Here is a 14,262-nt window from a genome sequence, read left to right on the forward strand (position 1 = left end):
TGTGGTGGTGTAGCTCGTAGGAGGCTGTAAACAGGTGGATCTCTATGAGTCCGAGCTAGTAGTGAGACACTAAACACCCTGTAGACCCTGCCCTAAAATACAAAAAAAAAAAAGCAGCATTCTGGTGTTTCCTTAATAGCTGGTGTCACCTCATGGGGGATGTTGTTGTGGTCTGCCGTGGGCCCTAGCTGGGGAAGGGGCCCTTTCAGAGAGATTAGAGGTCTGGGGGTGGCATTTTTGGCTGCGCTGGCACAGGTGTGGTGCAGGGAGAGGGCCCTGCCCTGGGCCTGCTGCGGGATCCAGGGGAGCCCCTCTCCTGAGCCTCAGTTTCCCGTAGCTGTCTTATGGGTTCCCCTTCCTTCTCTGGGTGTGAGGCACAGCATTCCCTGGGCTCTGTGGGAGGGGGAACCCGTGTCCTGTTGGGGGAGCAGGCAATCCTCCGCCTCATCTGCTGCCGAGGCCAGTGGTGAATGGGAAATATGGCCAAAAAGTTGAACCTGCCCTGTTCCCTAAGACACAGGGCAAAGCAGATGCTCATAGAACGGTCAGCTGCACTGGGTATTAACGCCATGTGGGTGGCCGAGGAGGGCAGGAAGCGGTGCGAGGTGGTCCAGTCCCAGGGCACACCATCCCTGTAAGGGATGTAGTATACTCTGAGGGTTCTGGAACCTTCCCCTGGGGTCACAGAGCCTGACTGTGTTCCAGCCTGGTGTTAGAGCTGGCATAATGCACGCCCTCCCACTCCCGGGTCAGAGCTTCCATGCCCGACCCTGGGGCCTGGGGCTGTCACTTCAGAGCACCACAGGGGTCTGCAAGTATGGTTCAGGATCCCAGGCCGGAGACGGCCGGGTCTATCCAGGGGCCCAGGGGCGCCACAGAGAGCCTTAAAAGTGGGAAAGGGAAGTGGAGGAGAACTGGGCGGAAGGCAGCCTGTCAGGGGATGTGGGAAGCTGAGGAGTGGAGGAGGGCAGGAAGCTTCTAGAAACAGGAAAGGCAAAAGAACAGATTTTCCCCTTGGAGGCTCAGATTGGATGCCAGCAAGGCTCATCTCAGACCCCGACAGCAAGGTGTAAACATGGACCACTCTTGCCTGCTCTGCTTGGGGGCTCTCAGGACAGCAGGGAAACTGTGCACTTGGTGTCGGGCCTGGGTGCCTTACATTGGCAAGTACTGTCTTGCCCGCTGGATCCTCCCATTTCCCCAGTGGTCAGGTGAGTACTAGGACCTCTCTGTTCCCATTTTACAGATGAGGAAACTGAGGCTCATGACAGCGCTGTTTGTTTCTGGGCCCAGGGCTTCCTGTGGGGTTGCACAGCTGGAACAGGCCTTGATTGGGTTAATTGTACCCTGGCCTCCAGTTTCCCAGGACTGCCAGACTGACTGCTGAGTCCAGAAAGGACTGGCTGCTACTGCCTGCTGATGCCCACTGAGTCAGGTGGGGCTGGGGCCCTCCCTGGTTGTCCTGCAGCAGAAACTGCTATGTGTCCATGGGGACCAGCGTATGCATGGGTGAGGGTGTGTCCCCTGCTCTGGGGTCAGTGCGGGGTGATCACAAGAGAAAAGATGGGAAGTTTGGTTTTATGTCCCAAATAAATGGCTGTCCCCACCTCGTGTGGTGATTAGCAGCTGGGACCACTGCCAGGAGCAGTCCCTGTCCTCCACAGTGGCTGTGGACGGCCCACCACCCCTGCCCCTCAGGCCTTCCGTGGCTCCCCACCGCCTCCTGGGTGGAAGCCATTTCCGTATTTTGCTGCTGCACCGACTCTCCGCCCCTCTGAACCTGCCCTCCTTCTCACCTGGAGAGCCTGTCCAGGGTCTCCTCCTGCGCAGCCTCGCAGTTCGTGAGGAGGACCTCCCTGCCTCCTTCCCTTGCTGTGCCAGCCTCTACAGGCTCCTGAGCCCTGGGCGTGGTCTCTCTGCTGCTGAAGATCTTCTGTTTGGTTAAAAATAGGCAATACGTGGGCTGGGAAGGTATCCCATGTCTACCATCCCCTCACAAGTGCAACATGCTGAGTTTGATCTCCAGTACTGAAAAAACAAAACAATGCACAAGCTGGATGTGGTGTCACACACCTATAAGCCCAGCATTCAGGGAGGCTGAGGCAGGAGGATCACAAGTTAGAGGCTAGCCTGGGCAACTTTATGGCTTAGTAAGACCCTGTGTCAAAAAACAAGGATTGGGGGTAAAGATAGGAGCGAAGGCTCTGGGTCCCATTCCCAGTACAGAGGGAGGAGAGCCGGGAAGCAGCACACAGACATGGGTTCTCCTGTGAGTTGTCAGTAAGCGTCTGCAGGCCCGAGAGCTCGCAAAGGCTTGGGCTCCTATGATTCCCCTCTGGAACCTGCTCGGCCCAGCGCCTGGCCCAGCGGATGTGCTGAGCATCTGCTGAATGAATGAATGAGTGTTAAGTGGCTGCAGGCCCTCTTGCTTCCTCAGTCAGCTAGATATCCTGGTCTCAGGGCCTGCCCGCCACTCACTTCAGGCGCCTTATTGAACCATTTGACTTCACTGTGCCTTACTTGTCCCTCTGTGAAATGGGTTTGTAATTCCTGCCCAGCCAACCCCATGTGGGGCCTTGTGAGGCCACAGATGCCAGAAGGGCAGGGCTAAGAGGGGCCCAGCAAGCTTCCCTCCCACCCTAGAAGGGGAACTGGTTGTAGAGGCCTGGGAGGAAGGGGGCTTGGCCGGACCAGGTGCCTTAACTCAGTAGCTCCGTGCCTCAGGCTCAGGGCCCCTCCTGGCCCCTTTGCATACGTTCTGATACCCAGCTCTGCACTTCAGCCTGGAACTCCTGAGTCACAGCGGGAGCTAGGGATGGGGACTGTTCCTTCTCCCTTCTAGGGGCCTCCCTGACCTCAGTCCTGGCAGTGAGGGGGAACAGGCAAGACTCTACTTCTCGGTTCTGAGGAAACATAGCTAGACGGTCCTGTCTGTCTGTCTGTCTGTCCATCCATCTGTCCATCTGTCTATCTGAGCCTTCCTTGGGGACCCCAGGTTAGGGAGGAAGTGAGGCAGCTGCAGGGCATGGAGGGTGGGAATGCGTGTGGCCCAGCCCGGCCCCGCCCCTCCCTTGTCCCCACCCCAAACTCTCTTAATGAAATCAAGCTGGCCCTGCAGCCCAGCCGGAGGAGACGGAGGAGGGACGGAGGACAAGGAGGGCAGGCGCCAGCCAGAGCTGCCGGCATCAGTGGCAGGGACTGTCCCAGGCGGCTGGACGTCCATCTCCTCCACCTGGAGAGTGCCTGGTCCTGCAGCAGTCACTAGTAAGTCCCTGGGGGAGGGGTCCCAATCCTCAGAGCCTGCATCTGTCCTGGGGCTCAGGGTTGGGGACTGTCGAGCTCAGCAGAAGCCCGTGTGTGCCCAGGGTGTGCCAGCCGGTGGCCAAGGGTTCTGTGGCCCAAGTGGCTGCTGGGGTCGGCGGCGGCAGGCGTGCGGGCGCCTTCTCTGAAGTGAATGGTGCTTCTAGGCTCAGGGCCCAGGCATTGTGGGACGGCCCTGTCCCGTGGTGGAATGCAAGATGCATGTGTTGTGTGTTCTCTGTGTAGGGCATCGTGCTGTATGAGCCTGTATGCTAGTGTCCTGGGTGTGTTGTCCCTGCAGCTGCTGTGTGTCTGGGTGAGTTCTGAGGCCCCAGGAACCCCTTCCCTCCTAGACCTCCCCTCTGAGGAGCCTAGCTCCCTGTCCTTGCCTGGCCCCGGACCTGGACTCGGCTTCAGCCTGGACCCCCTCCCCCAGACTACTAATTGAAGCCAGATTTTGTGGGCGCCCCTCCTCCTCTGGCTGCTGGTCTCTGGGTGGGAGTGCGACAACAGCTCTGGACCCTCAGCTGCATGTTTTGGGGTACTCAGGCCCTGGGGGATTTGCATCTTTTTGCACAATTGTGACTACAAGCACCCTGAAAGAGCCACGGCAGCTGTGAGAGGTTCTTGGTAGGGCCCAGTCCCTGCTCCCCAGCACCCTGTGTGCACCCAGCACCGTCTTGGCTGGAGTGTGGGGACTGTCCCCTGGCCCAGAGATGAGGACCAAAGCTCCAAGAGGCGACACGCGTGGCTCAGCAGCTCCTGGATACTAGAGCTGCTTTTGGGCTGAGGGTTGTGGTGCTGCCACAGGTAGCCGTATGTTGTCTCTGCGCATGCGTTTTCTCCGCGACGGAAGCACAGGAATCGGGCCTCACCCTGCTCCTAGTGACCTGAGATTCTGAGTCCTCCTGAAAGCAGAACCAGACCTTGTTTCCCAGGCCGGGGCTCCCACTCTGCAGATGGAAAACCGAAATTCAGAGAGGGCAAGGGCCTGCCTGGCAGCCCGTAGCCATCTGCCTGGAAATTGGGCTGGTTCCCTGTACTCTGTGGTTCCAGCATAGAGCTGTGTCCCTCTACTTACTGTCTCTTTCTCCAGGAGTCAGGAGGGGTGGAGGGGAGTGCAGACTCTAGCGTTGGGGTCCTAGCCTTTAAGGGTCAGTGTTAGTTTGCACAGCCTCCTTCTTGGTCCGTGTCCTCTACCCAGTTCCTTTCTCTGACTCATTGCTGTGTGTGCATGTGTGTGTGCATGTGCGTGTGTGTGTGTGTGTGTGTGTGTGTGTGTGTGCATGCACATATCTGTGTTTTGGGTCCTGCACTCCTGTGACCAGAGCTGAGAAAATTTCACTTGATGGGTCACAAAAGTTGGCTTTTTCCTGGGGGGTGGGGAAGACGCCGGGTGCACGCACACACAGAGGAGGACAGTCACTTGCTGGCCTAGGAGGAGAGATTGTCGGCGGCTCCTGGAGTGCTGAGCCCCTGAATTCCACCTTTCCTGAGTCGGCTGCTACCCCGCTGGCACTTTCAGAATGTTATCCCATGCGATTCTGATGGTGCTGTGAGGCTCACTGTGTGATCCCCCCACCCCACCCCTGCCACACACGTGCACACGCACAGACAGCGCTGCCCTTTGCAGATAGGGACAGTGAGGCTCAGCTGAGACAGGAGGTAGAGCCAGGCACGGGGAGCCAGGTGCTGGCCTGGTCCGACTGGCTCCCCAGCCACCTCGTGACTTCCCCAGGGCTCAGCCTCCATGGTCCTGGCACTGCAGCTGCCATTATTAAAGATGGGCAGACTCAAGACAGGCAAGGTGCGACTAGCAGGACATAGCCCCCCCCCCCCCCCCCCCCCTGGGGCTCCCTCAGCAGCTCCAGTGCTCCCGCCTTCCTTTCGGCTGAGAAGTGATGCCCACCAGGGATTGAACTCCTTCCTGGGCTGGCGCAGGTGTGCGGTGAGTGCGTGTGTGGACTCCCAGAATCAGACAGAGGATGGTTTAAATCCCAGCTGTGTCATCTGCGTGTCCTTGGGCAGGCTGTCTCCGAACCTAGGGCCCTTGCTTCTGTAGAAGGGAACCTAGGAAGTGTAATCCCTGGGGAAACCCGGAATGCCTAGCTCATCTTAAATGAGGTGTGACGGCTGCAGTGCCCCTCAGTGGCAGAGCTTTTGCGGAACACCCACAAGATGCTGGGTTCAGTCCCCAGCACAAGGGAAAAATATTTTTGCTACCTGAGCTGGTCAGAGCACGTTTAGTACAAACAGCCCTCTGAGTTTTTGGTTTCTCCAGCTGTAGATCCAACAAACTGTGGATAGAAAATATTAAAACAAAACAGTGCAGCAATAAAAAACTAATCCAGCATATCATTTAAGTAGCTTTTTTGTTGTGTGAGCTATTAAAAGTCGTGTAGAGGTGATCTAAATACACAGAAGAAGCCGGGTGTGATGGTGCCTACGTGCTTTCTGGCACTCGGGAAGCTAGGCAGGAGGATTGTGAGTTCTAGGCCAGCCTGGGCTACGCAGTGAGCTCAAACCAGCCTGAGCTTTATAGTGAGACCCTGTCTCAAAAAACAAAACAAAACCCACAGATGGCCATGTGTGTAGGTTTTACACAGACCCCACATCATTTTATTTCAAGAATTTGAGCATCCATGGATTTTCTTGTCCTTGGAGGGTGGTCCTGGGTCTAATCCTCCCAGGACTAGACACTGAGGAACTAAAGCACAGGAATTGGGGCCTCAGGTCACCTGGAACAAGCCATTGAGTGCCCCAGCCTCCACCTACCATATCTCCTGGGTCTTCACTGTCACCCACGTCACTGAGCAGACCCTGTGGTGCATACATTAAAAATGTGCCCTGCAGTCCAGGTACCCGGACCCTCAGCCCCTTTCCAGCTTGGGAACTCGCTTGCCCCTCTGCCTCTCCACCTCAGACCCCAAGACAGGGCCTCCGACCAACCGGCCAATCTGAAGCTTTTCTTAGCATCCATAGCTCTGGCAGCTTCGGGGGAAGGCGGCTGGGGACTCGGCCATGACGTCCTGGGTCTGTCTGAAGTGCCGGCACAGTCTCACAGCAGTTAGGAGAGTTCGTGTTTTAGACACCAGCTCTTCTATAAACTCTGGCCATGAGGAATTTATTAATCAGCAGGGCTGTCTGGGCCAGATGTGGTCTGGGGGTTCACGCAGGGAGCAGCTTTCCTGCGGCGAGAAGGGGGTGGGAGGGAAGTTCGGGCTCATCTGGTTCCCATCTAGCGGTGGTGGTTCAGGGCAGCAGCTTTGGCTTAGTCTCAGCAGAGGGGCTTCCTGGGGGAGCCTACGGGGCCTGCCTGGATCTTGGAGGCCACAGGCAGCGTGGGTGATGATCCTGGCATGGAGAACCCCTTCAGAGCTCAGAGACTGAGAAACTTCTGGAGCAGGACCTGCCAAGGCCCAGGGGGAGCCTCTGGCTGCGAAGCTGGTATGTGGCCCTGGGGCCACTGCAGCCACTCTGCACGGGGACGAGGCCCTGCACACTCGCTCAGTCACCCCTCAAGGACTTAGTGACTCAGCCCCGCCAACAACTCTCCCTTCAGGCTGAGAGCCAACCCCAGATCTTCCTTGATTTGTGATTGTGAGCCTCAGTTTCCTTACCTGACAAATGGGGATAATCTTGGGATACCCTTTCCGCTGGGTGTCAGGATACATGCCTGTAATCCCCACACTCGAGAAACTGAGGCACGAGGATAGCACTTTGATGCCAGCTTGAGCTGCCTAGTGAGACCCTGTATCAACCCCACCTAAAAAAGGAAGGAAGGAAGGAAGGAAGGAAGGAAGGAAGGAAGGAAGGAAGGAAGGAAGGAAAGAAGGAAGGAAGGAAGGAAGGAAGCCGAAGCAGCTGGAAAACCATGAATATATAAGTTGTTACTGTCATTTCAGGGCATTTACTGAGCACGTACAGGGTACCCGACATGGTGCAAACCCCAGAAGGTGCTGGGGTGAATCAGATTCAGCCCCACCACCTCGACCTCAGAGGGAGGAGGACATGGTGTGTGTGCCAGGGGCCAACCAGCAAAGGCCAGGGTACCCTGGGCCTCCAACGCCAGAATGGGCAGTGCTTGCTGGGACTTGTCCTGTGTTCCCTGCAGTCCCTGGGGCCTGGGGGAGCCCCGTTTTGGAGACCCCAGATGCTCCTCTGACTTCTCCCTCCCTCGTCTCCCTGCAGGTCTTGGGCACCATGGCCTCTGCAGTAGGCTCCAGCCTCCTCCTCTCCCTGCTGCTGCTCCTGCGGCCTGTGCCTGTGCCAGCCCTCTCTGTGTCCCTGCCTACCACCTTCCTGGAGGACATGGGGGGCAGTGGGGATGCAGAGGGTTCGTCGGCCTCCTCCCCCAGCCCCCCACCGCCCTGGACCCCAGGCCTCAGCCCCACATCAGGGGAACCCCAGCCCACCGTCCTGGAGGGCCCATCGCCCCCCACCAACTTCCTGGATGGCATCGCAGACTTCTTCCAGCAGTACGTGATGCTCATTGCCGTGGTGGGCTCGCTGGCCTTCCTGCTGATGTTCATCGTCTGTGCTGCGCTCATCACACGGCAGAAGCACAAGGCCACCGCTTACTACCCATCGTCCTTCCCCAAGAAGAAGTACGTGGACCAGAGTGACCGGGCTGGGGGTCCCCGCGTCTTCAGTGAGGTCCCCGACAGGGCTCCTGACAGCCGGACTGAGGAGGCTCTGGACTCCTCCCAACAGCTGCAGGCTGACATCCTGGCGGCCACCCAGAACCTCAAGTCTCCTGCCAGGGCTGCCCTGGGCAGCAGTGGGGAGGGAGCCCGGCTGGCAGAGGGCAAGGTTGAGGAAGGGGCACAGGGCAGCCAGGAGGTGGCCTTGGATGCCCAGGCATGTGGGGTTCCTGAGGAGAAACCTGTGGTCCTGGAGGGGTCATGCTCAGCTGTGGCTGAGGGCACGCCAGCAGCCAGCAAGGGCCCAGAGGAACCAGAATGGTCTTTCCCTTCAAGCCAGGAAGCCCAGGGACCAGCGGGTCCCCCTGAAAACCCCTGTGCATGCAGCAGTGCCTCCCCCAGCATCTAACAGCCCCCAGAGTTGCTGGCCTTGACTGTTGGGCCCCTGTGGTCACCTCCTTGGGCATGCAAAGGTCTTTAGCCCTGACTGCTTCCTCGCACCCCTTGTGGCCACCTCCTGTGGCAACCCCAGTGGATCCTGTCCTGCAGCAGCTGGAGAAGCTGGCCTGTGGTTCACCCAGGAATCCCTCAAGGGTCGGCAGCACTCAATGCCTGTGCGTACCTGTGGGCTCCACCCCAGCGCCAGGCTCTCAGGGGAGGTGGAGGACAGATGCGTGCCCATGAGAGGCATGAGCAAACTGCCACAGCATCAGCCATATGGGACAGGGGATGCGGTCATAGGTCCCCTGCGAGGAGGCAGATGATCTAGGAGCTTGAGGAGCGACTGGGTGGGTGCACTGGGGCACCTCGGGCCAGCAAAGCAGAAGCAGCCTGGGTGATGCCACCCATCCTTTGAGTCTCCCTAAACCTGAATCTTTCAGGGTTGCTCCACACTGCCTCCCCACCTGAGCCCCACCCAGTGGTCTCTAGGCTCTGATGGGCCACACAGCAAAGGCTCCTTTTGGACTGGGTTTGGAGCTTGACTTAGCCTTTCTGACCTTTTTATTTGTACTTTTGGTTGTAACCCAGGTCCTGGGGCATGCGAGGCAAGGGCTGTACCACTGGGCTACAGCTCTAGCACTGCTCTTTTTAAAAATAACTGTAAGATCAGATCCCGCAAAACTCACTCTGGAAAGTACTGCTCTTATTTTCCTGAGGGTGCCCCCAAGTTCTGTTTGGTTCAGAGCTGGGATGTAGGGTGTTGGGATTGGGTTTCCCGAGCTACCCCTACTTGGGTTTGAATTTCTCACCACAGTACTGCTTCTGGGCTGAAGCACAAGCATTGAGCCCTGTCTGCCTGTCAGACCCTCAAAGCAGCCCAAAGCTAGGGGGTTGTGCTCGAGGGGACCCCCATTTGGTTTCTGACACCCAGCCTGGAGCAGGGGGCGCTGGCCACTGGCCCTTTGCTCACAAACAAGGGCTGGCAGCCTGTGCCCACAGCACCCTTCTGTCCTTGACAGGGAGCCTGCACTCCATCCTGTTTGGGGGAATCTTGAGAGGGGCTTCTGGCCCGCTCCTCTGCGTGGGGCTTCCCCAACCTCTGCGCAGCCCTGCAGGCACTGAGCTGAGATATAACACACCGGCATAATAAACCTTGAATCTGTCCTGTGTCTGTCTCACTGGTCTGCCAGAGGGAGGAGGGGTGGGCTTTGGGCAGGGGCTGCTCATGGGCTGGGAGCAACTTTCTGAGGGATGGGAGGGTGGAATCCGCCAGGTCTCAAAGGCTGAGGGGAAAGACGGAGAAGAGGAGCAGGGCACAGTGCGGCACATACCTGTTGTCCCAGAGCTCTGGGACTGAGGCAGGAGGATCGCAAGTTTGAACCTAGCCTGGGCTACAGAGCAAGACCTTGTTTCAAAATAAAGAATATAAAGGATGGGCTGAGGATGTAGCTCTGTGGGGAGGACCTGGGATCAACCGTCAGTACCACAGAACAAACAAAAAAGGTCTGTATGTAGAGAGATTATTTAGATGCGCGGGGTGGGGGGGGGAGTAATGGGCTCCCCAGCGTGTCAGCCACACCGGACTGGCTTCCAGACACGCTTCTGTTGTTGATCACGGTCATGGCACAGTCACCGCCCTCTGCTCCCCTGAGGACAAGAGCAGGGACAGGACTCCCAGCTGGCCATGCCTGGAAGAGGACTGTGCACTGTGCCGGTCCTGGGCAGTGCCACACACATGGCACCCTCTGCAGGCCCTGGCCCAGCTGGCCCTGCCTTTGTCCCCTCCCCTCCAGCTCCTCCTTGCCTTGATGGCAAGTTCCTGGGGTGGCTTCCCCCACCTCCGGGCCCTGGAGCTCCCAGCTGGGATCCAGATGTGGCTGCACTAGGAGCATGTGCCGGGATCTGGGGAAGGGAGGGCGCGGGGAGGCTGTGGACCCTGCATGCAGCGCATGGTCCAGAAGGCCTGGGCTTGGGTTTCCCTGCACACAATGGCCTCTGTCTTGCTCAGTGGGGAAGCCCTCCCCGCCCCTTGCCCAGCTCCAGCCAAGAACAGCAGGACACCTGAATGGGCGTGCCCCTTACCAGTGTGCTGTGTGGCTCCGGCCAAGTTGTTCAGCCTCTCTGGGCGTCTCTGCACACTCCTGAGCTGTAGGGGTCTCAGACTCTTGGATGTGGCTAGGAAGTGGACTAAACCATATCAAAATCCAGAAGCACACATTGGAGATCTTTGGGGGCCTGCAGAGTGGGCTTCCCAGGCAGCAGCCGCCCACCAGTGCTCTGCTGGGCCACCCAGAGGGCAGGGTGTGTGCTTTAGCCACAGCTGTGTCCCCTGAGGCAGGTGGGGTGGGTGAGGAACTGAGCCCCAGGACAGGAACGGCTTCTGCACTTCCCAGCGCTCCCAGCTGTGGGTCCTCTTCCCTTCCACCCCCTCCTGTCCCCCATGCCTTGCAAGTCTCTTCCACTCAGTCCCTTCTGGCCTCTGTGCCAGCTCCACCTGGGCGCCTTCCCCTTCCATGTCCCACAAGTTTGGTGATGACAACAGTCACAATAGATACATGCCTGCCCTGTGCTGGGCCAGTTCTAGGCATCATTAACATTGAGACCCACAGCCCTAAGGTGGGCACTGCTGTTCTTCCCATGCCCAGGTGAGGAAACTGAGGACCAGAATGGTGCCATCAGGTGCCCAAGTCACAGAACCAGGCCAGCTCAGCAGTTCGATTCCAGAGCCTGGGTTCTCTGCTGGGCTGTACCTCTCCTCTGAGGACTGAATAATGAATGAATGAATGAATGAATGAATGAATGAATGAATGAGAGGTGCTTGGGGCCAGGACAGCAGGCCTCCATTCTTGCTAGGACCCCTCCAATCCGCTCCCCAGCAGGGAAGCTGGTGGCAGTGACAGCAAGCCATCAAGGGTTGGGAGTGGGTCAGCCTGTCAGGGCAGAGCTGGGCTGGGGGCAGAGCACCTGGTGCCTCAGTTCCCAGAGCCTAGGATGCTGCCAGGGTAGGAGTGGCCCTGCCACCTCAGGCCTCGCAGAGCTGCCCCACTTGGAGCCCAGCCCGGTCATGCTTGTGCCACCTTTGCCATGAGGAACAGGTCCTGACCCTGGGCTCTGGCTGAAAAGGAGGATACCAGTGGCCTGTGGCTGGGCGTGTGATGCTGAGGATCTCATGTAGAGAGTGGGGCTCCTTCCTGTCCCCTGTCCTGCTCTGATCAGCCTGAAGGCTGCCCTTAGCTGGCTAGAATCAGGAGACAGCAGCAGGGGACAGCATACATCTCTGTGCTGGGAGTATCTTTGTACCTGCGGAGGAGCTTATGGCTCTGGGTCCTGGGGTCAGACGGTCTGATGATCCCAGCTCCATCTTTTCTTGGCTGTGTGGCTTCGAGGAAGTTGCCTGTCCTCTCTGGGCCTCTTTTACTGCATGCATAAAGGGGGTGTTAAAATACTTGCTCCCAAGAGCCCTCAGAGCAAGGAAGCAGTGTCTGGAGGTGCCACCGGAGAGAAGCCCAGGTGTGTCCCCCCGCCTCCAGTGGCCTCTGTGCTCTGCGTGTGTGATCAAGTGAGCAGGCTCCTTACCCATACGAACCCTCCTCACGTTTGCACAGAGGTCTGAGCAGTGTCCTAACGTCCACAGACGATGGAGCAGGCTCAGAGGGGTGCAGCGGCTGGCCTAGGGTCACATAGCCCAGCATAGCTGGAGGTCAAACCCAGGCCTGTCTAGCAGCTCAGGCGGGGCTCTGCAGCACTATGCCTACACTATCCTTTTAGAACGAGGCCAAGGCCAAGCCCCGGTGCCCAGGGTGGGGCGGGGTGGTGTCCACTTCCTTCCTGGGCCTGCTGCCTTGCTGCCTTGCCATGCCCTGCCCCCCACTGCAGGGGGCTGACCGTGGCTACCTCAGTTCTCATAGAAGTTTGGGCTGTCAAATCTGGCCCAGGTGGGGCAAATTAACCTTCTGGGTTCTGAGAAGTCCAGGAGAAAGTAGCAGATTGTTCTTCAATCACAGCTACTTCATGAGCACTTCCTGTGCACCTCCGGGATGGCGGATGTGCTGTTCACAAGTAGGCCCGAGGCGATGTGGCGGTGGAGATGGGAATGAATCACCCAGATGCAGCAGCAAGGACTTGTGGGGGACAGCTGCCATGGATACAGGGGCTGCCCTGCCTGCATCCGGAGCTCTAGCCTGGGGTTTAAAAATCAAAACAAAACAGATCTACTTGAAGTATAAATGGTAACAGGCTTAAATCAGGTGATTTTTTTCCCCCACTACTGGGGATTGAACCTATGGCCTCTGCACTGAGCTACAACCCCAGTCCCTTTTATTTTTTAGAGACAGGGTCTCCCTCAGTCACCCAGGCTGGGCTGCAACTTGTAATCTTCCTGCTTCAGCTTTCTCAAGTGCTCAGACTACGAGTGTGCGCCACCTCCCCCGGCTACAATCTGAGGATTTCTGACCCATGCGTATTCCTGTGGAAACCTCCCAATCCAGACAGTGACTGTACCCAGCACATCCCAAAGCTTCTCTGACCCTGCTCTGACCCCTCCTCTTGTCGCGAATCCTCCTCCAGCCCCTCCCCCAGGCCCCAGCAAATGTTGATCTGCTTCTGTCACTACGATTAGCTTTCATTTTCTGAATTTTTATATACAGGGAACCGCACAGTGTGTACAGTTTTTGGGTGGCGGCTTTCACACGACATACACGGTCCACTTTTTGTTTATGTTATTGTACACGGTGGTATTTCACTCCTTGTTATCGCTGAGTAGTATGTTCTTGTATGGATGCACCACAATTTGTTTATCCGTGCATCTGTGGACATTTGTGTTGTTTCCGGTTTGGGACTGTTGCAAATAAAGCTGCTTGGAAATAATGTTGTTATTTTATTCCTTCTTCACATCCTGCTGAATGAGGTGGTTCTTTTTCTTGAGTGGGAAAAAATGGAGGCGCAGAAAGGCCACAGAACTGGTACGTGGAGCCCTGAACCTTAAACAGTGGCATGCTGAGCCGAAGCAACTTTAGGAAACCTCTGGACTGGAGGTATCCGGATCCCCTGAGGTCCCTCTGCAGGTGATGTTGGTGTCACTGTGTCAGCACCAAAGGACACCTTGGGATCTAGACCAGTCCTTTGTTTTATGCCTGGCCACACGGGAGCCGGACGGGGGCTGGCTTGTGTGGGGCAGGCAGTGGTGGCTGGCTGGTGGCGCCTAGGGCTGTGTTCACCTGTGCTCCGTGGTGGCCGTGGTACCCGTGGTACTCTGTTTGGTTTGGCGGGAGGGATGGGGCCAGTCTGGGGCAGGACGAGGATCTCACATATTTCCAGGAGGTTTAAATCTCAGGAACGTCCAGCTGCTCAGAAATAGCAAGAGGGATTTGGCGCCGGCTCCAGGACCTGAGGCCCCCACCCCAGCTGCCCTCCTTCCCAGGAGGCACTAGGGTTTATGGCGGCAGCTGCAAAGGAAAAAAATAGCCCTGCTTATAAACTAGGAGGGCTGGTGCTGGGGCCCTGTGATGAGGCCCCAGTGTCCTCCACTCACTGGGCCCTGTGGGGATACCTGGGGGTTACTGGGGTGGGAGGGCCCAGGCCTGTGGGTTTGGGGAGCCAGACTCCACTGAGGGGCTGGGACTGCACAGAGCTGAGGACAGGGGACAGGGACAGCCTTTGCCCAGCATGCTTCCTTCCCAGGTCCTCCGTTACAGAGGTGCAGGGAAGGGCAGCCCAGTGGTTAGGAGATCCCCGTGCTACCACCTCCCAGCTGTGTGACTTCAGGCCGGGCACTTCACCTCTCTGGGCTTGTTTCCTTTTATGGGAAATGGGAATCCTGAGGAGCAAGACTTAAAAGGCCTGTAGGAGCTGAGTTCATCTCTTAAAGTGCTCTGGAGGC

At 57.7% G+C, this 14,262-nt stretch overlaps 1 protein-coding gene across 3 annotated transcripts; it reads left to right on the forward strand.

Annotated features, from left to right (window-relative positions):
- Positions 1-3,134: 3,134 nt before the first annotated feature.
- Tmem119 (transmembrane protein 119) lies at positions 3,135-9,541 on the forward strand. Of its 3 annotated transcripts, none has more exons than XM_023720894.1 (3): positions 3,135-3,264; positions 3,547-3,616; positions 7,492-9,541. In XM_023720894.1, the coding sequence occupies exons 2-3, from the start codon at positions 3,560-3,562 to the stop codon at positions 8,350-8,352; spliced, it is 918 nt and encodes a 305-aa protein (XP_023576662.1). In that variant the 5' UTR covers positions 3,135-3,264; positions 3,547-3,559; the 3' UTR covers positions 8,353-9,541. The 3 variants fall into 3 exon arrangements, with proteins under 3 accessions (XP_023576662.1, XP_023576663.1, XP_023576664.1); XM_023720895.1 differs by having other exon boundaries at positions 3,135-3,260; positions 3,542-3,616; XM_023720896.1 differs by lacking the exon at positions 3,547-3,616.
- Positions 9,542-14,262: the final 4,721 nt, after the last annotated feature.

The sequence above is a fragment of the Octodon degus genome, unplaced genomic scaffold, assembly GCF_000260255.1.
Source record: "Octodon degus isolate 3935 unplaced genomic scaffold, OctDeg1.0 scaffold00079, whole genome shotgun sequence".
NCBI lineage: Eukaryota > Metazoa > Chordata > Mammalia > Rodentia > Octodontidae > Octodon > Octodon degus.